The sequence below is a fragment of the Parastagonospora nodorum genome (assembly GCF_000146915.1).
Source record: "Parastagonospora nodorum SN15 chromosome Unknown scaffold_2, whole genome shotgun sequence".
Lineage (NCBI taxonomy): Eukaryota > Fungi > Ascomycota > Dothideomycetes > Pleosporales > Phaeosphaeriaceae > Parastagonospora > Parastagonospora nodorum.
The window spans coordinates 317,484-340,316 of NW_001884550.1; the positions used below are offsets into that span (position 1 = coordinate 317,484).

The 22,833-nt window shown below is 53.6% G+C and overlaps 10 protein-coding genes across 10 annotated transcripts; 6 read left to right on the forward strand and 4 right to left on the reverse strand.

The window, feature by feature from the left end:
- Positions 1-154: 154 nt before the first annotated feature.
- On the forward strand, positions 155-1,179 carry SNOG_01259 (hypothetical protein). Its single transcript, XM_001791854.1, has one exon. The coding sequence runs from the start codon at positions 299-301 to the stop codon at positions 1,085-1,087; it is 789 nt and encodes a 262-aa protein (XP_001791906.1). The 5' UTR covers positions 155-298; the 3' UTR covers positions 1,088-1,179.
- Positions 1,180-1,373: 194 nt separating this feature from the next.
- Positions 1,374-4,496, reverse strand: SNOG_01260 (hypothetical protein; the record flags this gene model as incomplete). The annotated part of the gene is made up of 1 exon (XM_001791855.1): positions 1,374-4,496. One exon carries the CDS (start codon positions 4,494-4,496, stop codon positions 1,374-1,376), a length of 3,123 nt encoding a protein of 1,040 aa, XP_001791907.1.
- A 1,787-nt stretch (positions 4,497-6,283) lies between these two features.
- SNOG_01261 (hypothetical protein) lies at positions 6,284-8,448 on the reverse strand (the record flags this gene model as incomplete). The annotated part of the gene is made up of 2 exons (XM_001791856.1): positions 6,284-7,633; positions 7,747-8,448. 2 exons carry the CDS (start codon positions 8,446-8,448, stop codon positions 6,284-6,286), a joined length of 2,052 nt encoding a protein of 683 aa, XP_001791908.1.
- A 617-nt stretch (positions 8,449-9,065) lies between these two features.
- Positions 9,066-10,055, forward strand: SNOG_01262 (hypothetical protein; the record flags this gene model as incomplete). Its single annotated transcript, XM_001791857.1, has 3 exons — positions 9,066-9,321; positions 9,498-9,681; positions 9,732-10,055. The coding sequence occupies 3 exons, from the start codon at positions 9,066-9,068 to the stop codon at positions 9,766-9,768; spliced, it is 477 nt and encodes a 158-aa protein (XP_001791909.1). The 3' UTR covers positions 9,769-10,055.
- Positions 10,056-10,771: 716 nt separating this feature from the next.
- Positions 10,772-10,963, forward strand: SNOG_01263 (hypothetical protein; the record flags this gene model as incomplete). The annotated part of the gene is made up of 1 exon (XM_001791858.1): positions 10,772-10,963. One exon carries the CDS (start codon positions 10,772-10,774, stop codon positions 10,961-10,963), a length of 192 nt encoding a protein of 63 aa, XP_001791910.1.
- Positions 10,964-11,968: 1,005 nt separating this feature from the next.
- Positions 11,969-15,013, forward strand: SNOG_01264 (hypothetical protein; the record flags this gene model as incomplete). Its single annotated transcript, XM_001791859.1, has 7 exons — positions 11,969-12,000; positions 12,078-12,381; positions 12,428-12,952; positions 13,055-13,095; positions 13,188-13,339; positions 13,390-13,415; positions 13,472-15,013. 7 exons carry the CDS (start codon positions 11,969-11,971, stop codon positions 15,011-15,013), a joined length of 2,622 nt encoding a protein of 873 aa, XP_001791911.1.
- A 241-nt stretch (positions 15,014-15,254) lies between these two features.
- SNOG_01265 (hypothetical protein) lies at positions 15,255-18,904 on the reverse strand (the record flags this gene model as incomplete). Its single annotated transcript, XM_001791860.1, has 4 exons — positions 15,255-15,951; positions 16,007-16,368; positions 16,432-18,787; positions 18,858-18,904. 4 exons carry the CDS (start codon positions 18,902-18,904, stop codon positions 15,255-15,257), a joined length of 3,462 nt encoding a protein of 1,153 aa, XP_001791912.1.
- Positions 18,905-19,516: 612 nt separating this feature from the next.
- Positions 19,517-20,350, forward strand: SNOG_01266 (hypothetical protein; the record flags this gene model as incomplete). The annotated part of the gene is made up of 2 exons (XM_001791861.1): positions 19,517-19,542; positions 19,594-20,350. 2 exons carry the CDS (start codon positions 19,517-19,519, stop codon positions 20,348-20,350), a joined length of 783 nt encoding a protein of 260 aa, XP_001791913.1.
- A 104-nt stretch (positions 20,351-20,454) lies between these two features.
- On the forward strand, positions 20,455-21,849 carry SNOG_01267 (hypothetical protein; the record flags this gene model as incomplete). Its single annotated transcript, XM_001791862.1, has 1 exon — positions 20,455-21,849. One exon carries the CDS (start codon positions 20,455-20,457, stop codon positions 21,847-21,849), a length of 1,395 nt encoding a protein of 464 aa, XP_001791914.1.
- Positions 21,850-22,084: 235 nt separating this feature from the next.
- SNOG_01268 (hypothetical protein) lies at positions 22,085-22,811 on the reverse strand (the record flags this gene model as incomplete). The annotated part of the gene is made up of 2 exons (XM_001791863.1): positions 22,085-22,408; positions 22,497-22,811. 2 exons carry the CDS (start codon positions 22,809-22,811, stop codon positions 22,085-22,087), a joined length of 639 nt encoding a protein of 212 aa, XP_001791915.1.
- Positions 22,812-22,833: the final 22 nt, after the last annotated feature.

Genomic DNA, 22,833 nt, shown 5'->3' on the forward strand with positions numbered 1-22,833 from the left:
TTCAAGTGTTGACTTGGATGACGTCGAGGGACATTTGAGCTGCTAACTTTTACGGTAGACGTGACATGTGCACGCGATCGATAACTAATACCTAGAGCTGACCCATCTGATGCTGCAATCCACTTTTTGAGCGCCTCTCACCTTCTGACATATACCGTCATTGCTTGATATACCCGGGCGTCTCTTACTTCATTTCAGGAAAGAACGAAGCCTTACGATCCTGAACCTCGACTCCACCATCTCCACCTCCTACGAACCCTACGAAACACATCCATCATCAACCTGAAATCGAACAGACATGGCAGCAGCAGAATACTACGCCACAGCCCACGAGCTAGCTGGCACCCATCCACCACATGTCTACTCACCACAAACACAACCACCACCACCTCAGTATCAACAACCCTACGCACAACGACCACCACAATACAACACAGCGCCACAACAGCAACAGCAGCAGCAAATCCAAACCTACCCACCGCATCCACACAACGTGCACCCAACACCACCCTACCCTATAGACCCGCCCCCATACTTCGCACCCCCTCCGCAATCAAACACACCCCTAGGTGCCCCCCTGCACCCCCACCGAAGCCGCTCCCAACCCCCGCGCGTTCGCTTTGCAGACCAAGACTCGGACCGCTCGCTCTCAGACTCTCATTCAGACAGCGACAGCGCGTCGTCCTCGCCGCGACGCCGGCATCGACACCACAGCAGCAATCGCGATCTAACCCACGCCCAACGCCGCGAACACAAAGACCGCGACACCTTCCTCGGCGCAGGCGCGGGTGCGCTCGTCGGCGATGTGATTTTCCCGGGCCTGGGGACGGCGGCGGGGATTTTGTTGGGGGGCTTGGGCGGGCGCAAGTATGCCAAGCGCTCGAGGTCTGAGGATGGGGGGCGTGGGCATAGACATAGGGAGGCGTATTATGAGGGGAGGGAAGAGGCGAGGCATGAAGGGCATGGGCATGGGCATGGGCATCGGGATGCGTATCGGGAGGGGAAAGAGGAGGCCAGATATGAGAGGGGTGGGGAAAGGAGACATGGGGAGAAGAGGCATCGGAGGAGTGATGGGTGGGACGGTTAGGAGCGGGTTGGTTGTTAAGTAGATGTCGAGTGTAGGTAATGAGGTATAGATAACAGCCATGACTTGTAGTTGTAACGAGTATTTGTTCTTTCCAAAATCGATTTGATGGTATCCCAAGTAAAAGTTCATACCTACTTCCCGGAACAGAGACCAAAATCGCTAACATTATGCAAAACAAAAATAATGAATATACTAACAACACTCAAAAAGTAATTTCCCTCTTGCCCTCCACACCAAACGCCCTCATCACATAGACAAAACTCCTGGAAATGCTACCCATCTCTCCTCACTCCATCGTCCCCCGTCTCGGCATCCCCCTACCCCTTTGGCCCACCCCATTCAACATATCCAAATCAACCGGGCCCGTCCCCATCCCCAGCCCAAACCCAAACCCCTCATTCCCCTGCGCCGAAAACACGCCATCATCACCCATGCCCGGCGGGTCGACATTAAATGGAACAAAGTAGCTGCTCATGGGGTCGAAGAACTGGTTTCCCGCGCCCATGTCGAGGTTCCAGAACGCGGCGGGGTGGGCGTTGAAGTCGGCGGAGAGATCGGGGAAGGGCGACATATCGAGTTGCTGGGAGGGGTGGATCAGGTTGGGCGAGGTGTTGAGCATGGGGAGTTGGGCGTGGGCGTGGGCGTGTGGGTGGTGCTGGGGATGGTGGCCGGCGAATTCGGCGATGAATTGTTGGGAGGGGGTTTGTTGGTGTTGGGAGGGTGTGGTGAAATATGTAGTGGGGTCATAGTCAAGGGCGTCTTGTTGCGATGCGAGGTTCATCTGGGAGAGGTGGTGTTGGTGGAGGCGGGATTGTTGTTGCTGGGATATTGAGTTGTGCCGTTGGGACTGGGGTGACAGGTTTGGTGGGCCGTCCGCTTTCGAGATTGATTTTGACTTGGCTTTGCGGGCTTGTTTGCGTTGTTGGTCGGATCGCGAGGGTGGGGAAAGAGAGGCGAAGAATTCTTCGACGCTTTGTAAGTCGCTCTTGGTTCCGAGAACGGCATCGGTGCCTGGTTCGTTCGCGAGCGATTCAGCGGCGTCTTCATAATCTGTCTTTGAAACACCATGTGGATATCTATCAAACCAGTCTCCGTATTGGAATATGCTGCCCTTTTTCTTGTCTCCTGTAGATGCTGGTCCCTTCAATTGAGCATCCGCATGCTGTCGATAGAGATCCTTCAGGTTCTCTGCAATGTAGTGGAACATGCCCCAGTACTTCTTCATCTTGGTAAGATACTTGACATTGTATGCCAAATACTTCTTCGATTGAGCTTCGAGCTTTGGGTTCTTCGAGAACACTCCATGTACGTGAACGGTTGACGCAAAGAATGCAGAATATCCAGCGAAGGGTGCGACAACATTGTGGTCCATGGATTCGTTGATGAGCATTGATATCTGATTCGCAGCGTCCAAGGCTGAGCGAGCCGATTCGGTGAGGAAATCGTGTGGCATATCCTTGGGTGGTCGACTGCCTGCTGTCGACGGAAGAGCGAAGCGATGCATGAAGAGCATAATCTGTTGCCACAGAATATGCAGGTACAAAAACGAGTTTGCGGTCTTGCCTATCGCGTGGCTCTTGAGATTCTCTGGCGTGTAAACAAGCATCTCGGGTAGCGATTCTTTGAACTCCTTTGCCTCCTTCTTGATCTTATTGAATGTCGACTGTGGCGACCACATCGTATCTGATTCACGCTCTTTCCCACCCAAGTTCATGTACTTGATCAAATTGCCCCAAATGCACACTAGTCGAATCGTGTACGCCGATACGCCCATGTTGTCGCGTGGGTTCGCTAATTGGCCACTGTCAGGCGGAACAGGGTTGGGCACGTTGCCTTCCAAATTCTCCGTCGGCGCATGTATCTCGTGCAGGTAGAGATGCTCTTTGACCGGTAATTGTACTTCAATGTACTGTTCGTGCACGAAGAGCGGGCGATCGGTGCCAGACGAGTTGAATCGATCCATTAAGAAGCAAGACCACATCGTTCTTCGTCGGATCTCGCGATCTGTGGCGGAAAGTGGCTTCCGATCTGGTTCACTGACAAGCGGATCGAACTCGTTTTCCTTGTGTAATTGCAACGCATATGCCATGCGCTGCGCCATGCCGCCAAACATCCAGCTTCGTCCTCCTTGACATGTGCCAAATTCGTGAAGACCAAGTAACAGATACACAATCAGTATCGTGATGTTCGGCGCATCGTATCGTTTCAGTGCGATTTCGCGCGCTCGTTCGGCCCAGGTGTCCCCTCGCAGAAAGCACGGTTCGGTTCGTAGTTGGGGATGTGTCGAAAATCGAGCTGATATGGCGCACATTGCTAGGATTAGAACTGGAGGCACTTTTCCAGCAGCCAGTTTCCGCATGAAGCTCGGCTTGTGCAGAAGGGGGTAGCTTTGCCCGTATACGAAATCAAAGTACACTTCAGCCAGATGCTCTTGGATTTCTTTCGAGGGCAGACTCTCCGCGCCTTCTGTAAGCAGCTTGGTATCGTCCGATTCCTTCGAATGTGATGCGATGCCGGTCGCAGCTGGATCCGACCCTTTTGCTTTTGACCAGTCGTCCAAATCGTTTCCGAATGCCTCTTCTGCGACGCGCTTTTTGGTCGTGGGCGTTTTCGGCGGGGCTCCTGGGATTGGTGGTTTGACCACCGACCTTCCAACGTTCGCGACAGATGGCAGGCTTTCTTTTGGTATTAGCTTTATGACACGATCTTCCATGCGCTTCAACCGCTTATCCAACATGGCCATGTAGTCTGTCCTCGGCGCAGCCTTCCTCGTGGTGACCTTATACACGCACGGTATTCTGCTCCGCAAACAGTGCTTGCATGCTGGCTTCTCGCCCGAGCAGCGAATCTTCTTCCTCCGACATGCGATACATGCCAGCGGCAGCCTCTTTCTCTCTTTTCCAGCTTTCGTCTTCATCTCGCTCCAGAGCGGTGGATCCTGCGGGTCGTCTTTGCTTCTTCGCGATGTGGTCGAGTGATCTGTGCCGTCATTTCCACTCAGCCTGATGCCGAGTGCTGAGGCATCGTTCAGGTTCTCCCCAATAGCCAGCATGCCCAGCGCGGCCGCGCTTTCGGGGCTTGTATGATTCCCATCCAACATGTTCCGCGGGCTGCCTCCAATACTCAGCCTGTGCTGCTGCGCGCTACCTCCTGCACTGGCATTGTCCTCGCTCATGTGACTTAGGCTACCGCGGTGATCTTGGTAGCCCGACTCGATCTTGATGCCATCGAAGCCAGTCCCAAAGCCCTGGGCCTGCGCATACGCTACGTCAAAGTCGCCGAACGAACCCATCATGTTGTTCGGACTAATTCCAGAAGCGTTGGGCGACGAGCGAAGTTCCGGTAGGCCGTACTCATTCAGCATGAGGGAGTCATCGTGCTCAAAGCGTGCGTGCGATGGCGTGGCCATGGAAGTTGCAGATGCGCCGGAATCGGTCAAGCCTCGCTTGCGCGTTTCTGAGCCTCACGAATGCAGAGGCCGCTCGCGCTCACATCGGATTCGGACGAAAAGTCCCAAAGACGCTACAACTGGCACCCTTGGAGATCCAAAATACACATTGCCAGACCGGAATTCAGCTGTCAAAGAACGTCGTGTGCTAGGCGGCTCGGAGGCGCACAGAGGCGAGGAATGCGCGGGCTTAGTGTAGAGCTCCGACTTTCTCCACAGGCCGAAGTTAAACGCAGTGGGGGCGCTAACCGCAAAGATCAATTGCTGTATGTGGGGAGAGAGACAAGTCGTAAGCGGGATTGGCAAGAGACGAGACGAAAAGGCAGAACATCAGCAGGTGGTCGCGGAGACAGCTCGGAAACTCGAGGCACGCGAATGACGCTGACGGGCCGTTGATGTGTAGCCAGGCCAGTTACGAGCAACAAATATCGACGGACCAGGGTAATTGCTGAAATGGCGTTGTTGCTGCATGGCTGGGATCGCATTGATGTAATCGCGCCGACAGGATTCGCAGCTGGCGCAGGCTGTCTTCCCGCTCAGGTCCGATTAACCTCGCTAGAAGGCACGTGATTTCCCCACATGGGCATGGGCGGGTCGAGGCCAGGACCCTATTAATCAGACATCACTCAGCAGCAGCGCCATGAGATGAACGCATAAAAACTTGGCCGCGCGCTGAAAGCGGTGGCCGATCGGCGCATCTGATGCGCCTTGACCTAAAATCGCAGAGGTTTTTCTGTATCCTGCCATGCCTACGATGCGATGCTACTCGAGACTGCAGCGTGTGGTGGAGTTGGCTGCTGTTTCTTGCGGGGCGCCCGCTTGTTCACGCCAAAAGCCACGCGCTGCATATTACATGCTTCATCAATCCTCAATCTCCGACTCCACCCAGCATCCGTTGGCTATTTCTTATTTCTTTCCGCCCGCGCCGATCGCCTGACTTCAGGTGCGTTTATGGACATTTACATACTCTTGCTCGTGATGCTTTCTTCGTCAGCTTTGCAGTGAACAATATGGGCTTGTCATGAGAAGTGGAAGCCGCATTTATTCTGCAGTGGAGCACTGCAAATGCATACGAGTGGATGTCGCTTCCACATTGCGGGCCGGACCAGGATATCGAGGCCTCAAAGTTTGGACGGAACGTGGGACCTTGTTTCTGGAAGGCACGGTCCCATGCTTGATACTCGCATATCGCGTCTCGTGCAAGGCCTCTCCGTCGTTGAACGTTCCGGTTATTCGCACGGTCACATGCTTCACTCTTTTCTCACAGCTCACCTCGCAATATCAACTTTGATTTAGCCATATTTTACAGTAGACAATCACCTGCTGTCTCCATGCGTAATCTCGTTACACAGGATCCTTCCCCACAGATTCTGATGTAACAGTAGACGATATCCAACCGGGATATACCCTTCCTAAACGCGCAACTTGCCCGACCCACTCACCCACCGGAGCGACCCTCTAATCCATACAAGTTGTGCACGAGGTGAACGGCTGCACCTTGTGCATATTGTGAAGCAATCCGTTTGTCCGCTTCAAGCCTTCTCCATATACGGACACCTTGGCGATGTCCGAGACGGACGCAGACAAACAAAGCTTCATTTACAGCCACATGGAGTAGCATGTAGGTCTGCACGCGACGGCTGCGGGGAAGCAAGCATCAAATCTTGGTTTTGTCGATCATTTGGCGTGGCATCAATAATCGCCAGGGGTGGATAGCTGCACCTAATACGCTAACGTAATGGGCGCGGTCAGATCAACTCACTGCTCAGGTGCAGTGCTGTGACATGACGAGCTAGATTCTGCCCAACAAACCCAACCCCAATTATTTCGACTTCCAACTCTTTTTCCGTGAACGTTTTCTGCATCTCCTTAGTCAAGATACTTTCAAGAGTATACGTTCTTCCACATTGCGTTCCATTGATGTTCACAAGGAAGTATGAGAAAGGCCCAGTGAGATGGCTGTATGGTATGCCAGACAGTCTATCCTCAGTGGTACCAGTGAATTTCCAGCATAGTCGCACGTGCTTATTTTCTCCTTCGCCTCGATGTTGCAATTGTACTTCGTAAATACTGTGTACATGCGGAACATTATCGCTCTGAAGTGGCGTGATCGAAATTGTGTATATCTCAAGGATAGGGACGGTTCCTTCACCACCAAAGCCAGTGAGGTGAAACCCCAATTCTTTTAGGCCACCGCCCTCGTCTGTGTCTGTTTGCGGACCAATCTTTGCGCGCATCGTGTGGACTCCCCCATTGTCTTCTATCGGTAGCAGTCGTGGCTCATCGCGATTGATGAGCTTGAGAGACAAGCTTGGTACTGCGCCTGTATCAGTGGCCAGATTGCGATAAGTGACTTCCAATGCCAGACCACCGACTGCAGGCATATTCAAGCTGTAGAGAGGTATGTAGCAGTCGAAGTACTGGGTAAGCACATCGGCCTGTATGCAGTTGTGGGCTTCGATTACCAGCTTGCTTTGAGGACCTTGTGCTAACCTGTGTGCGATGCGGGCTTGGCTGCCTTGATTGACACATGGTACTGGTATAGGAAGAGGAGCTTGCGCGCCAAGTTGTGCGTGCAATGGCCCATCTGTGACGTGCTTCGCGAAACTGCGGCTGAAATCAGTAAAAAAGAACATTTCCCATCCAGCTGGAAAACACCTGGCAGATTTGGTGATACAGCATCCCTGTGTCTGTTGATGTCGAACTGCTGCATTTCCACAAGAACAGTCGACATCGTTTGGTAAATCGTCACCGTGCCACATTGTCCGCTCGATTGCTCTACCCTGCACAGGAAAGTGCTCAAAAGACCAGGCAGGTGCAAAGATACCAGCGGACAAGCCGAGTTCTGCGAGCTTTGTCACAGCTGCACCAGTGTTGGTTCCACCGCCACCTTTTTTGGGATACGTAGATCTGGATTGGTGTGACCCTGAATTATTTTGCGCCCAGACATCGACGCCAAAGAAGATCTGTTCGGGTGGAAAGCCTGACTGCAAAGCAATCGTCTTCGATCTGCTTGCCTCGGACTCGCCCCAGCAGTAATTGGTCAAGATGCCGCCACAAGCTTGGGCAAAGAGAAGATTGGAGGCGGTTAGAGCGTTCTGGTAGGATATCTTATTTGACGTTGTAAGGGCATCATACCTAGAAAAAAAAACCCCCGTCAGCTTACTTGGCCACAAGGTAAATCGAAGTAGATCGTCTTCACTCACCATACCAATTGCCTATTGTCACCCAGCTCGTCTCTCAACTGCACCAGGAAGGCTTGAAGTATGTTCGGACTCCAAGCCTCTCTTGGGAAAGGTATCTCAATATTGACTAGATAGCCATCGAAACCATAGTGCTTCGCTATATTGGCTAGCTTTGTGGCGAGACCGAATGTCATGTTGCCATCACTGCTTGTGTGCTGCAAAAATCTATCTGTCTCCTTGGTCTGCGGCTCGACGAGGATGGTACCAAGAGCCAAGACACCATTGCGATGGAGTGTGTTGGCCCAAGTTGGTGGAGGTACACAGACTAGCTTATGGGAGAAGTACACAAATGAGTCGACGTACTGAAGGTCCTCACATGCATACATCTCTTCTGCGAGATCCGCACCTTGCACGTTTTCGTAATCGTGGTAATTGCCTGCATAGTCATGGACTAGTAAGACGCGCGCTTTGGGTCCTTCTTTTGCCGCAGTGCCAACAATTCGAGGTAGTAATGGTGTATTCGATATCTGCAGTGGGTCTGAATCGCTCTCTTCCCAACCTTCGAGCTGGTCGAAAGTGTCGAAATACTCGAAACCCTTCAGGCGATCTCGTTCACGTTGTAGCCGGCGCTCTTCTGGAGAGGGACCGGTATCTGGCGTCGGGAACAGATGGCGATACCCATCTCTGATAGGCCTCAGGATGTCTTTCCAGCCTAGAATTGAGGCCATCGTTTTTGAATGAATTGCAGTTTAAAAGAGTCTCATCTTGATTGTAAGAGGCTTTCGCACTGGTACGCCGCAGCCAGAAAGTATGCGATAGACTGTTCAAAGCATTGTGGAGGTGATTGCAGACAAGACGACCGTTGATCAGACTGAGGAAAAATGATCTGTATTCCCAGCATTACATCAACCCGTCTAGTGTTGGTGGTGCGGGCAACTGTGATGCATGGTGAGTGGGCAGCGGGAGTGACGTTCGACAGGGATGAGCCTTGGCAACCTGCAAGGGCTCAACGCCTTGCAGCTGCTCCGTCTAAACGTGTCATTTCTCGACAACATCAAACAGTCTTTGCGCACTCCTTCAGAGCCTGCACCGTTGTCGAACCCACGTACGCGACTCACACACTGGCAAGACACGCTTTGCCGCGATCATGAATCTTTTCCGGCTACTGGGTGAGTTACTGGACCATTTCTTGCGGAGTCTTTGCGGAGGTGTCGAGGGATGAGATGGTGAGATTTGGTCGCGAGAAGGCTAACAGCTATTTGTAGGGGATTTATCCCACCTGTTCTCCATCTTGATTCTTCTGCATAAGATGAAAATGTCTAGCGTACGTCAATGAAGCCCCGCGATGAATGCGCCGTTCCTGACAATCCTCCAGAGCGCGTCGGGCATATCGTTCAAGTCGCAATTCCTCTACCTCATCGTCTACCTCACGCGATACATCGACCTGCTATGGACCTTCTACGAGCCCAAGTCTCTCTACAACACCGTCTTCAAAATTGTCTTCATCAGCACATCGGCGTATACTGTCTACCTTATGCTTAACGACTTCAAACCGACCCACGACCCTAATCTGGATACATTCAAAGTGCAATACTTGCTGGGTGCGAGCGCGGTACTGGCGATACTGTTTCCGTACAAATATACATTCTCCGAGGTAGGTCGTGGATAGTGAAGCGGCCACACAATTGCTAATGGCAGGGACAGATTCTCTGGGCGTTCTCCATCTGGCTTGAATCGGTCGCTATCCTCCCTCAGCTCTTCATGCTCCAAAGAACAGGTGAAGCAGAGACTATTACAACGCACTACCTCTTCGCGCTCGGCGCCTACAGAGCCTTGTACATTCCCAACTGGATCTACCGCTATTTCTTCGACGTGCCACGATTCTACGACCCAATTGCGGTGATCGCCGGTATTATCCAGACCGTACTCTACTCGGACTTTTTCTACATCTACTACACCAAGTGAGTGTTCCTGTTTCAGAATGATCAGCAAGTATACTGACAATTCCTAGGGTCGTTCAAGGCAAGAAATTCAACCTTCCAGTGTGATCGACGCAATTCGAAAAGTTTGCGGCCACTGTTCGAGTGGCATCTATCGACGTTCGCATGCTTCGTGTACAATATATAAGTAGGGTTTGAGCACTTTTGCTGGCGTTTGGAGGCCGAGGTGATTGGCAAATCTGGGCAACGGTGGTCACACTGAACGTTGCGCTCGCATGTCTTCCTTAGCATTTAGAAGACACGAGTACAATTTTTGTAAAATGATGCTACGGATCAACTAGCTTAGACGCAGGACATGGCTGCTGTGTGCGGCATGAATAGAGCTTTGACTTGAACCTTGTGTGCGCCTTACTCTACGATGTGTACTAGATGTTGTCATGTACGATGGACATAATAACAAAGATCAAGGCGCATTATTGCGCCCAACAAAGAATATACAACAGGAGAAGACCTGTACTAAGGTGATATAGCAGGGTAAGGATATTGTCCGAATTGGTGAGGCTGACGGCCCGGGATCCTACTCCGCACAGCGCCACCGCGGACGATCGGTCGTGCTTGCCAATCAGCCCTGTGACGATGGCCAACAGACCCGCGCATCGACTTGTCACCACTCTCATCTTTTCCCTGTATTCATCTAATTAATACCATTCACTCGCTCCTCTTTTCTCACGATACCCGCGCTATTCGACGTTTCCCCGAAGCATTACTCTTCGACCGCAACTGCGCACGCGAGGCTCCCGGGATCCCACAACACAAAGAATCATGTTCTGCCTACGGAGCTGGATACCTGTGCTATTCTTCTTGTGAGTTGCAAGACCGATCCCGACCTTCCGAAGCGTTGCGCAGTACTAACCGTCCATCTAGATTACGAACTCATGCATCGCCCGTCTACCTCATCCTCTTCATCTCTGCGACGTACTTTCTAAACCGGCCGTGTGTATACTGCTCGCTCCTCTTATTCATTCTCGTTGTCGCGCTGTTCGACTTCCACACGCCGTGGTTCGATCCGCCGCTTGCGCCCGACACTGCCGAGCTGGCGCTGAACGGCACGATGGTCGAGACTGCGGGTGTGCTGGCACAGGCAGCGAATCACACGGCGCAAGCGCTGGTGAAGAACGCGTTCGACGGGGTCAAGGGGAAGATCGGGCAAGGAAACGGCGGCAAGGAGTACGAGTGGGTGAAGGGGCTGTTGGGCAAAAAGGAGTTCAAGATTCAGTGTTTGGATGTGCTTATTCGGATATGAAGACGCGATTCAACGACAAAGAAGAAGAAATTCGCTCTGTAAATTCAACACTATGGAAGCGCGGCACCCGTGGGCGTGGGATTGGGATTGGGACTGGACAGGGTATCTTGCATGTCAGGCGCGTGGATTGAAAGCATTTGCATGGCGTCTTTGGAATACCACTTTGCACGCGGTGTGGCTCTACACACTGGAATTACAACTGTGTCAAGGGCAACGAATTGTTCATAGAAAGGCGACGGATCATCTTGAGCACGCGTTTAGGCCCTGAAGAAAGACCTATGATATCAAACTGCATGTTCTTGTCCATCGCACATCTCTGCTGATACAACGTCGAGACAGGGCAGCATGCGTTCTTCCCTCATCGGTCGTACATGGTGCAACGAACCTAGCCGTTGAAATTCTCAGTCTAGAATGTGGACCGAATATGCGGTGATTTGTAGAAGCGAACTCTCAAAAGTCCTCCAAACGCAGCCATGTCCATATGCACCGACAGAAAGATGCAGCTCACAATTCTTGGTCCAATGCGTCCACGATCTTCACTCAATGATGCATCATTTGGACCCCGCGCTACCTACATATGTGACAGGGATCAGCCCGTGGTGGGGCAAGAGCATCTTGCACGCGCACCTTCCCTTCTGGATCTACTTGCACGTTACGCAGCTTCCTCACGCCATTGAGTTTCTGCTATAAGCCCTCTCCTTCATTCGGTTCCCTGTCCTAAAGCTGGCTACCCTTTCTGTATCTTCGAGACTCTGCTCTCGACCTCGGCTCTGGACTAGACTTCGGATCACCCCTCGCCATCTGTATTCACCAGCAAGCTATACACCACTTGGATTCGCAAGCTCCACTAACCCCACTCAGAGCTCTAGAAGCTTCGTTTCAAAGCGTGCCGGCTCGTCGCGTACGCAATTGGTACTGCGACCGAGATTCGCAGCTGTCAGGTTAGACACATTCTCAGTTCAGAAGAGATTCTGTCAGAGCGAAGTTACAAGTAGCTTTGCAATCATGGCGTCCGACAGAGATATCCTCCCAGCTTGGTACGATCACCCTTAGCAAGTTCTACACATAGAAATGCAATGCTTCCCTAGACCACAAGCTAACACCGGCTGATCAGGGCTAAGCCTACGCACTACGCGCTCTCCCTCCACGACATCGAGTTCGGCGGCAAGTTTGGTTACAAGGGCACACTCACTATAACCACCAAGATTGACAAGAGCGATGGCTTCAGTGATCTCGTTCTCAACGCCCACCAGCTGAAGGTCCACAGCGCCGAGTTGAAGGCTGGCGATGCCACCAAGTCGGCGAAGGACATCTCATACGATGAGAAGCGCCAGCGCGTTACACTGGACTTCGGGGAGAAGATAAACTACTCTGGAGAGGCTACTCTGGAAATCAAGTTCGAGGGCACAATCAACAATGTACGTTAGACCATACCCTGCGACTCTGAAGAGGAAGTGCTAACAGCTGACGAAGGTCATGGCAGGTTTCTACCGCTCCAAGTATACACCCAAGGGTGAAGTCCCGGCATCTGTCGCAAAAGATGACGAGTTCCACTACATGTTCAGCACTCAATTTGAGTCCTGCGATGCGCGCCGCGCGTTCCCCTGCTTCGACGAGCCGAACCTAAAGGCAACCTTTGATGTTGAGATCGAGGTACCAAAAGACCAAACTGCTCTCAGCAACATGCCGGAGAAGGAAATCAAGTCCAGCAAGCGTGACGGCTTCCACACTGTCGTCTTCGAGCGCACACCTATCATGTCGACATACCTTTTGGCGTGGGCCATTGGCGACTTTGAGTACGTCGAGGCCTTCACTGAGCGCAAGTACAACGGCAAGAATATTCCAGTTCGCGTATACACGACAAAGGGCTTGAAGGAACAGGGTCGCTTTGCGTTGGACAACTGCCACAAGATTGTCGACTACTTCTCAGAGGTCTTCCAGATCGACTACCCTCTTCCCAAGGTTGATCTGCTGGCTGTGCATGAATTTGTAAGTATCAGCACCCCAGTTCACAGCCTTAGGCTGATCCTTTAGGGCGCTATACGTATACCCTTCACTATGAACTTCCTTAGACTGACCTTTGTTTTCTAGTCACACGGCGCTATGGAGAATTGGGGTCTCATCACCTACCGGTTAGTCGGAGCGCGATGTCAATAGAGGATGCAGCTTACATTCCTTTTAGTACAACCGCAGTGCTCTTCGATCCAGCTACATCTGCAGACAGCTATCGCAACAGGGTCGCATACGTCGTTGCCCACGAGCTTGCTCATCAATGGTTCGGTAACCTTGTCACCATGGATTGGTGGAGTGAGTTGTGGCTCAACGAGGGCTTCGCCACTTGGGTCGGCTGGCTTGCCATTGATCACTTGTACCCTGGTATGAAAGCTCATCAACCTTCGGAAACCCATTACTAACATAACCGGCAGACTGGAACGTCTGGGGACAGTTTGTCGTACGTCACAAGTCTCGAGGTATACATCCTTTGACCACTCACTGACTTGCGTGTAGACTGATTCCGTTCAACAAGCCTTTGCACTTGATGCTCTCCGAACTTCTCATCCCATTGAAGTACCCGTATACGATGGCCTCGAGGTCGATCAGATCTTCGACCATATCAGCTACCTCAAGGGAAGCTCCGTGATCCGCATGTTGAGCGCTCACTTGGGGGAGAAGGTCTTCCTGCAAGGTGTAGCCGACTATCTTAAGGCCCATCAGTACTCGAACGCCACCACCAACGACTTGTGGTCGGCGCTTAGCAAGGCTTCTGGTCAGGATGTAAACAGCTTCATGGACTTGTGGGTGCGCAAGATTGGTTTCCCTGTCGTTACTGTTGCCGAGGAGCCTGGCCAGATTGGCCTGCGCCAAGAGCGCTTCCTTCTTTCTGGCGACGTGAAGCCTGAAGAGGATCAGACTACATGGTGGATCCCACTTGGCCTGCACACTGGTTCCTCTGCCTCGGCTGCCTCGCTGCACAAGACCACAGCCCTGACTCAAAAGGAGGAGACCATCAGGAACGTTGAAGATGGGTTCTACCAAATCAACAAGAACCTCACGGGCTTCTACAGGACTAATTACCCAGCTGATCGTCTCAAGAAGCTCGGAGAGGCTCGCTCACAGTTGACCGTCGAGGACAAGATTGGCCTCGTTGGTGACGCTTATGCCAACTCAGTCGCTGGCTTCGGATCAACAGCCGGTCTCCTTGCCTTGGTAGAGCGTTTCTCAGATGAGTCCGACTACCTGGTCTGGTCCCAGATCCTCACCAACATCGGCAACGTCCGAAGCGTCCTCTCTAACAGCGAAGATGTCAGCGAAGGTCTGAGGAAATACCACCTCAAGCTCATCACCCCCGCCGTCGAGAAGGTCGGCTGGGAGTTCAAGGACGGCGAGAGCTTCCTCACGGGCCAGCTGCGCGCCAGCCTCCTCCTCTCCGCCGGCGTAGTCGGCCACCAAGCCACCGTCGACGAGTCCCTCAAGCGCTTCGACGCCTACGTCGCCGGCGACAAATCCGCCATCCACCCCTCGCTCCGCCGCGCCATCTTCGCCACCGCCATGCGCCAGCGCGGCGAATCCGCCTTCCGCACCATCCAGCAGGAATACCTCTCCACCACCTCCATCGACGGCAAGGAAATCTGCCTCCAGTCCATGGGCCGCGTCCAGTCCCCCGCCCTCGCAAAGGAGTACCTCGACTTCATCTTCTCGGACAAAGTCGCCATGCAGGACAAGCACTCCGGCACCATTGCGCTCGCGAATAACAGCAAGGTGCGCCCGGAGGTGTGGTATTTCATCCGTGATAACTGGGATAGCAAGGTGCATCCGACGCTTAGTGGGAATTTGGTCGTGCTGGAGCGCTTCTTGCGCTTTGGGCTGAATAAGTTCGCGGATGAGAAGGTTGCGGATGACATCAAGGCGTTCTTCAAGGGCAAGGACACTCGTGGGTATGATAAGGGGCTGGAGGTTATTGATGATACGATCCGCTCGTATGCCAAGTATGCGAAGAGGGATGAGGCGGTGGTTAGGGAGTGGTTGGGCGCGAATGGGTACTTGGGTTGACTTGCGGCGAGGTTGTAGCGCAGCTTAACGCAATCGTCTGAGCAGGCAGTGACCAATAAGCACTCAATCATTACTCATTTCACTCTTGATCCACGTAAGAATGTAACCTATGTCTTGACCCATCCAATTCGCCACGCTTCATGTACGCAAGGAAAAACCCCCTACCCACCGCACCATATCCATCTCCAACGCCCAAGCAAAAATTACCACCCCCCCCCCCCATCTATCCCAACGTCACCCCCTACTTCGCCCCAAAAATACGCTTAATATCCGCAAACTTGACCGGCTTAACCAAATACATATCGACCCCCGCATCACTAGCATCCTGCTGATCCTGCGCACTTGCCAGCCCCGTGAGCGCCACAATCGTACTCCGCTGCAGACCCATTTTCTTTTCAAACTGCCGTATCTGCCGTGTGGATGTCAACCCGTCCATGACGGGCATGCTGAGGTCCATGAGCACAAAGTCGAATGGCCGGACGGGCGCGGACTCCGTAATGTTTGCTTCGCGCTTGAATGTATTGAGCGCTTCGAGGCCATTCATCGCTTCGCTGAAACGCAGCTTTTGGCGCTGCGCAAATACGACGAGCAGTTTGAGATTGATCGCGTTGTCGTCGACGAGCAGGACGCGGGGGCTGAAGTACTCGGCGCTGACTTCCTGGCCAGGACTTAGGGGGGTGATTGTCGTTGGGAGGGCCTGAGAGATGGGCGGGGAGGGCATGCCGGGTTCATTTTGGGACGGGGGTTTTTCGTGGGGGTATACTTCGCTCAGGGAGCGGTGTGCGAGGGCAGCGGGCGGGGTGAGGTGATGGTGCGTGTCGGTGGTGGGGACGTTGAGGATGGTTTGCGAGCGGATGAGCGAGTGGCGGTTTGAGCCTTGGTTGGAGGCACGGGAGCGGCAGGTGAGAAGGGCGCGGGTGAGTTTGCGGGGGCCGCAGCTGGAGTTTTGGTTAGGTACGTGTAGATGGTGACTTGGGATGTGGGCGGACTTACGGTTGTGTGACAACTTCGACGACCCAGCCCAATGCATCCATCTTTTGCGAGAGGTGTGCGTCAACGACTGTCTTTTCAGCCGTGTCTGTGCAGATGCAGACCACAGATAGAGGTGCCTGATGGACTCGGCCCACGCCCGGCTTTTCAAGCAACTCCGTAAGTGACGGTAAGTCGCATAGCAAGAGGTCTGTTTCGGCACTTGTAACTTGGTCAACTCCGGATATGTGCATGTCATACGTCTGACAGGCCTTTAGCATGGACTCTTTCAGATGAACTCCACGCTCATCTCTGAGAGTATCAGCCACTGTGACGACACTTGCAGACAATCCAGACAATTCCTTCGAAGCGCGAAGCGCATGGTCCTGTTCCGCAGGATTGCTTTGCGAACTCGGTAGTCGAATAGCTACCAATATTTGCGTGCCTACATTGAGCGTGCTCTTAACCTCAATTTCTCCCTTGAGAGATTCGACGATTTGCTTCACTATGCTGAGCCCAAGCCCAGTGCCGCTGGAAAACGGATCTTCCTGACTAAAAGGAGCGAACAGCTTAGTCCGCTGGTAGTCAGAAGACATTCCACGGCCGGAGTCTTCAATGGTGAGAGCCAAGTCAATGGTCTTGTCACTGCTCATCGTCTGCTCCAGTCTTATTGCAATGAAGCCTGAGTCAGTATACTTGAGGGCATTTCCAAGAAGGTTCATAACGATGCGTCGTAGCGCGCCCGGTTGCGAACGGATACTCCAGCTCACATGAGGCGCGACGATGAGGGATACATTGACTCCACCAACTCTATCCCTGGCATTTGTAATGTTGTTCTCTGCTTGGTCATAAATGGCGCCGCCATTGGCGTTCTGTGTCTTGCGGAAAGTGTGACCTGCGCAGACTGTGTCACAGACCTCTTCCACCAGCTGAGCAAGATCAAAGTCGGCAGTCACACCAAGGATTGAGTTGTCAGCCGGGGATCTCTTCTGGCGCTTATCGTTGCGTTGCTTGCGCTGAGAATTCGTGCTTCGTAGTTTGTTTATCTTTGCGTAGTCGAGAACATGGTCGATGGTATCCAGTAGTGTTTTACCACAAGTTTCTATGGAAGAAACGAGAGACTCCTGGTATGCGGATGATACAGTATCGCGAAGGAACTCGACTGATCCTAGAATTCCATGTAAAGGACTGCGAAGCTCGTGGGATATGGAGGCAATGAATGTTGTCTTGGCTTTATCGGCCTTCTGAGCCGTCAAGCGTGCAACTTCGCTAGTGATGCTGTTCCCAAATGCTTGAAGATAAGGTAGCTCGTTTTCAGGGCTCATTAGTCGTCCAGCCTGTGTGGTCCAGATAAATCCACCAGCCACCCAGCGCTCGGAAGCCGGATCCCAAAGAGGGAGGAAGATGAGTGTTCGTACATTGGGCAGAACTTGCAAGAACTCGGTCGGGATGAACCTCTCTCTTCTCTTCCGATTCTTGATTGGTAAGTTCGATGCTTCTGTCTGGGTGCGGTCCGATTGGTCAGTTTCCGAAGTCTGGCTCTTCTCGTCGGAGCTGTTAAAACCAACTCCCTCTTCATTGTAATTGAAAAATTTGCCAAACGGATAGCGATGAATGTAGCGCTCCATGGTGGCTTCAGTAAAGGCGAAGTCAGCATGCACTAGAGATGCATTACCATTACGCAGAGAGAGACCTGCAACTGGACATGCTTTGCTTTGGGCAAGTGCCGCATCGACCGATCTTTCGTGGAAAATCGCATTTTGCCTTCTACGCCGGCGCGATGTCGTAGAATCGCCAGTGTCGAAGTCGGTTGTGTTGTGCGTTGCACTTTCATCGCTACTGTTCGCCTGTCTGTCGAAATTGTGGAGCTGGCCCGTGATGCCAGCTGCAGAAGTATCAAAGAAGACGACACCATCAGCGTCTGTACTTTCGCGAACGATACGGGCTGCCCGTTGGAAAATGCGCGTCGTGTCCGACTCGCCTTCGTGCTTGCGCTGGGCTGCTTGCTTGACTGTGTGTGCAGGCGGCGCGGGAGCAGCATCTTCCTCTTCATCAAGTGTCTGGAGGCGTGCGTTCTCAGTCTGTCGGTCCATAATCGACGACCTGGGGTTGGAGTCTTCGCGCAGGTCCTGCGCAGTTGAACGCTCGATGAACTGGGTCAGACCCTTCACCATGCGCTCGCCCTTGATGCGGTCATCTGAGTCCTTTGCAAGCTCAAGATGCTCCATGATGGCGGCGGCCACGTCCTGCATGAACCGCACCTCAGCAGCGCTGATGGCATCACGCGGCTTCTCGTCCGAGACGGCATATACGCCGATGCGATGTCCAGCTCTGGTAATGATGGGCACGCCAGCGTAGAAACGAACACCGGGTTCGTCCTTGACATAGTCCCTGTCTGCGAAGCGGGGATCCATCCGGCAGTCTGGAATGAACATGGCCTCTGCCTCGTACGGATCGCCATTCTCCTCCTTTGCAATGTACCTCGAAGTGAAGGTATGGTGGCACACAGCGTCGAACTTGTTCAGAATGGCATTGCCAAGCCAGACCTCGTCTCCCGGGGATTCTGCAGCGGTCGAGAGGAGAGAAACAGTGCGAGTGGCTTCGGCGAGAATGTATTGTCGGGTCGAGTCAATCAACGAGACCATGGCACGTCGCGTGTCCAAGCGCAGCGCGGCCAGCTGGGCGAAGGCCGTGAGGGAGCGATCGCGACCATTTTGCGGGCGAAATTCCTTCTGGCTGAGGCCTTTGTAGCCGATGCCGTTGGCACTCACGAGACTCTGCGCGTCCAGCCACGGGCGGTAGTATCTTCAGGGGCACACAATCAGCAAAAGCCATGGAGTGGGGTTTTTTGTGCATGGCAACACTGGCTACCAACCTGTGAAGATCTCGCTCTCTGGCCGCCTCGTGGTAGGCGCAAACCATGCTGCAGTAGTAATGTGCCTCCTCGGTCGAGTATGGCAATCTACACGCGCTACATACAACGTGGCAGTGGGAGGAAGCAAGCCAAAATACTTGGAATGGTTCCTGCAATTCACATACCCTGGTCTACGGAAGGCGCCCGGGGACGCTTGGTGCAGAACTGGCTCGAGGCCGATGAGGGCTTTGTGGTGTAACTGGATTCACTCTAGCAGTAGCAAGAACCCTGGCTCACCATGGAGCCACTCGCTACCGGAGCGCGTGTCTGCTTCAGGGCTGCAAGGGAATCCTGCAATCGGAGAGGTCTGGAATCGCTTTCTGGGTCGCATCCTGCGTCTCTGGGCCTCGGCAGCGTGCTTGCTGCCGACTCCTCTGGGTCACGCGGATAAGCAGTCCCAATCGTGTCCATGGCACTCGGTGGCGTCGGCAAAAGCGGAGATTTCCTGGTGTGCATTGTTGGTGAAGTTCGATCCACAGAGCAAGGACGTAGCTGCGAATCGCACTATCAAGTAGCATCGACGGACAGCACGGGCCGCACGTGTCGATCTCCCGGTATGACAGCCGATTTGCCGCAGAGAACTTTCGCCCTCCAACGTCGTTCCAAGTCATCCGCGCGTCATGGCAGAAGCATTGCATTCGAAGCGGTAATGTGTTCCTGTCGCGCTCGCCGACCCCCCGTGCTGACCATGGTGCAGCGTTCGCCGCGAGGAGCTCCACTCGCCTGCGTCCTCAGCACGCTCTACCCCAGACCCGGAGCTTGAGGAACTGCTGCGTGCGCGGCTGCGTAACCACTTCATCTTCACCACTGCCGAGACTGACGATGCCGCCCTCCAAGATGCTGTTGTCAGCGACGAAGAGGAGACGGAACTGCGCCTCTTCACAACCACTTCCAGCAGTGCCCCCACCACGCACAAGATCCGCCTCTCTTCGCCTGATGCGGCCAACGGCGAGCCCGGCTTCCTCGTGAAGAAGCCCCGCTCCTACTACTTCGCGGATGAGCCGACGAGTGAGGACCAGCTGCGACTCCAGGCTGCTGCTGTAGATGGCAAGACCATATCTGAGCTTTCCAAACTGCCTTGGCCAGGATGCGCGCTTCCATGGAAGGTCAAGAAGCTATCCCCAGCCGGCTTCAAGAGAGAAGTCCTCGTGGGCCATCCGCCCCAGCCAGCCACAGTCGAGGAGACAATCCACAAGCGCGCACGCAAGGGCAAGAAGACGAGGATCGCCCTGCGGAAAAAGATGCAGGCCAACAAGGACAAGCACGAGGAACAAGCTAGGCTGGCCAAGGAGAAGGAGGAGGCAGAGCGCGAGAAGAGGACGCGGCGGAATAGAGAGAAGAAGCTGAAGAAGAAGGCAAAGTCCCAGGCCAAGAAGCTGGAGGGTGCCGAGGGTACCGAAAACACTAATGAGCAGGCGGAAGCTAGACAAGACGAGAGCATGGATGAGAACTGACGAAATGAACTCTGCAAAAGGCATTTTATGCAAGATTCGCATGCCGCCCAGGAATATGACCCGACGCCACTTCACTCTGGGGAAAAGACAAACGCCTCAGCATCATGATCATGTCAAGTAATACCGCTAAGGCTCTCACTCTGGGTGAATGGATCTCACCTGCGTCCCAGACATGCCTTTACCACAAGCACGCTCCGCTATCACTATATCCGCTCGACCCGCCTGCTTCTTATCACTACTTCCGCTACCCAACTCAACTCCTCGTTGTCTACACCCACTCCAGCGAAATGGACGTGCATGGTGGTGCTGGGCCCGGCTATGCGCCCGAGGCCTCTGAATACCCTGCCTCCTTTGTACGAGGTGAACCGCACATGCATCAGCAGTACATGGAGCCATATGGCGGGCCCGCTTTTGCACATGACTATCAGCAACCTCGCGACGGCCATGGCTTCGTCCCGCAGCCCAGTCCGTCAGCTGAAGTGCAAGGCTTTCAGCACCCTCCTAACGGGTCTGAATTCGCCCCGCAATTCGATCCATCAGCCGAAGGACCCATCATCAAAGCACCTCTCACTTTGGAGCCACCTGCGCTGCAGGTGCCTCTACACCTCCAAGACCTATGTGCCCGATACGTTGCCAGCTACGACAACGAATCCATTCCGAACGCGGACCGTATGCGAGCTGCCCAAGACCTAGCTCTCGCTTTACTGGAGTATTACTACCCTGCATGCGCCGGCTATGTCGTCCAACCAAGTTCTCTAGGCCCCGTCGCAAAACACGGCCTGAACTTCATGCTCAAAGCTGCCGACGGCTCAGACCCCGACTTCACCGCCCTACCACCCAAGAAGGGCTCCAAGAAAGGCAAGACAAAGAAGCCAAGCAAGAAGCAGTTGGCAGAGCAGATTGAGAAGGAAGCTCTCAGACAATTCGGTCACTATTGGTCTTTCACTACGTCTGTCATATGGCACATGATTAAGACAGAAGACATTGCTGGATTCGAGGTTTTGAAGAAGATTCCCAGCGCCGATGGATCTGCCGACGAGTATCGCCCGTACACCTACCTCGCAATCATGATCGACAATCTCCAGACCTTTCCACAGTTTGCCGGAACCAACGACGTTCACCGTGGTGATGTCTTGACTGATGTGCTTTGTCGCAGCCAGCACATTCTCGAGGGTCATGGCATTTTGCTCTTCGGCACGCGTCTCGAGTTCTACGATTTCTACAACGGGGCTGGCTTCGATCCTGAAGCTGTTGAAGCTGGGCTCGGTGTTGAAGAGCCGTCAGTTATGCTTGGCGAGGGTGCGAACCACATGGACTTGGCGGTGGACTTGCGTGCGACGGGCTTGCAGACCGTGGATCTAATGTTCAAGGAAGCAACGGCAAGCAAGGTCATTTATCTCGACAAGAGCGTCGATGATGATGTCCATGATGGCGCTGACGGAGAGCTTGATGCAGATGGCGAATACGAGGTCGCACTGAACAGCATGGTTGGCGAGTAAGAACCCCACCTCACATTCAGGCCTCATCCAGAATGGTCTTTACGGGCTAAATTCAAGCTCTCATAGTCTATACATGCTTTGCTCCATGACAGCAATTATATCATGCTAGAATCAAAGTGAACACGACCTTCCATGCCATCCTCCCACTGCAGTCTGAACTCCGCTGACCATGAAACTCGGCACACATAAAGTGAGCTCGGGAGTATGAAACACACACCACCAACTGCCTTTTCGTCTACATCCAATTCCCACCCATGCTCTCCGAATACCCTCCCCTTCCTCCGCCTCTTCGACTAGCCTGACGTATTGGTGGCGGCGGACCTATATACACACCTCCCCCACCGCCGCCCACGCCTTGCACCTGAGCATACTTATCGTTGATTATACGGACCGGTCCATGTCCATGATTCTGCGCAGGAAGTGCGCCGTAGCCTTGTCCCTGCACCTGAGGAGGAGCGAACATGCCCTGCTGCGGGATCAGGTGGCCCACACCAGGGCTATTGGGGGGAGCCGCCATGCCCTGTTGCGGCTGAGCAAAGGGAATCTGCGGCGTCTGATGCTGCGCAAAGTGCTGAGGTTGTCCTCGGAAAGCCGTGTTGTCCGAACCCCATCTGCTGTTGCTGTGGCTGTCCTCCAAACCCGTGGACTTGGCCGAATTGACTCCCACCCGCGCCATACGCCCTCACAGCATCGCGATTCGCCCTCGCCGCCTCACTAATCCCCTTCCCATCCCCTCCACTACTATCACCTCCTTTACTGCCATTCATAACACACCCCCACGTCCCCTTGCCCAACTTCTCCCGTACAAACTTCACCTTCTCCCCAACGCCCTTCGGCATCCCGCTCTTCGCCTCGTTGAACGCCCACTCACATGCTTTCCGCACGGCAGCCCACATCTCCGCCTCCCCGCTGGCGAGGTCTGGATTCCCTTTTTCTTGGCGCACGCGCTCGAGCACGGCCATCATGAGGCCCTGCGTGCGGTGC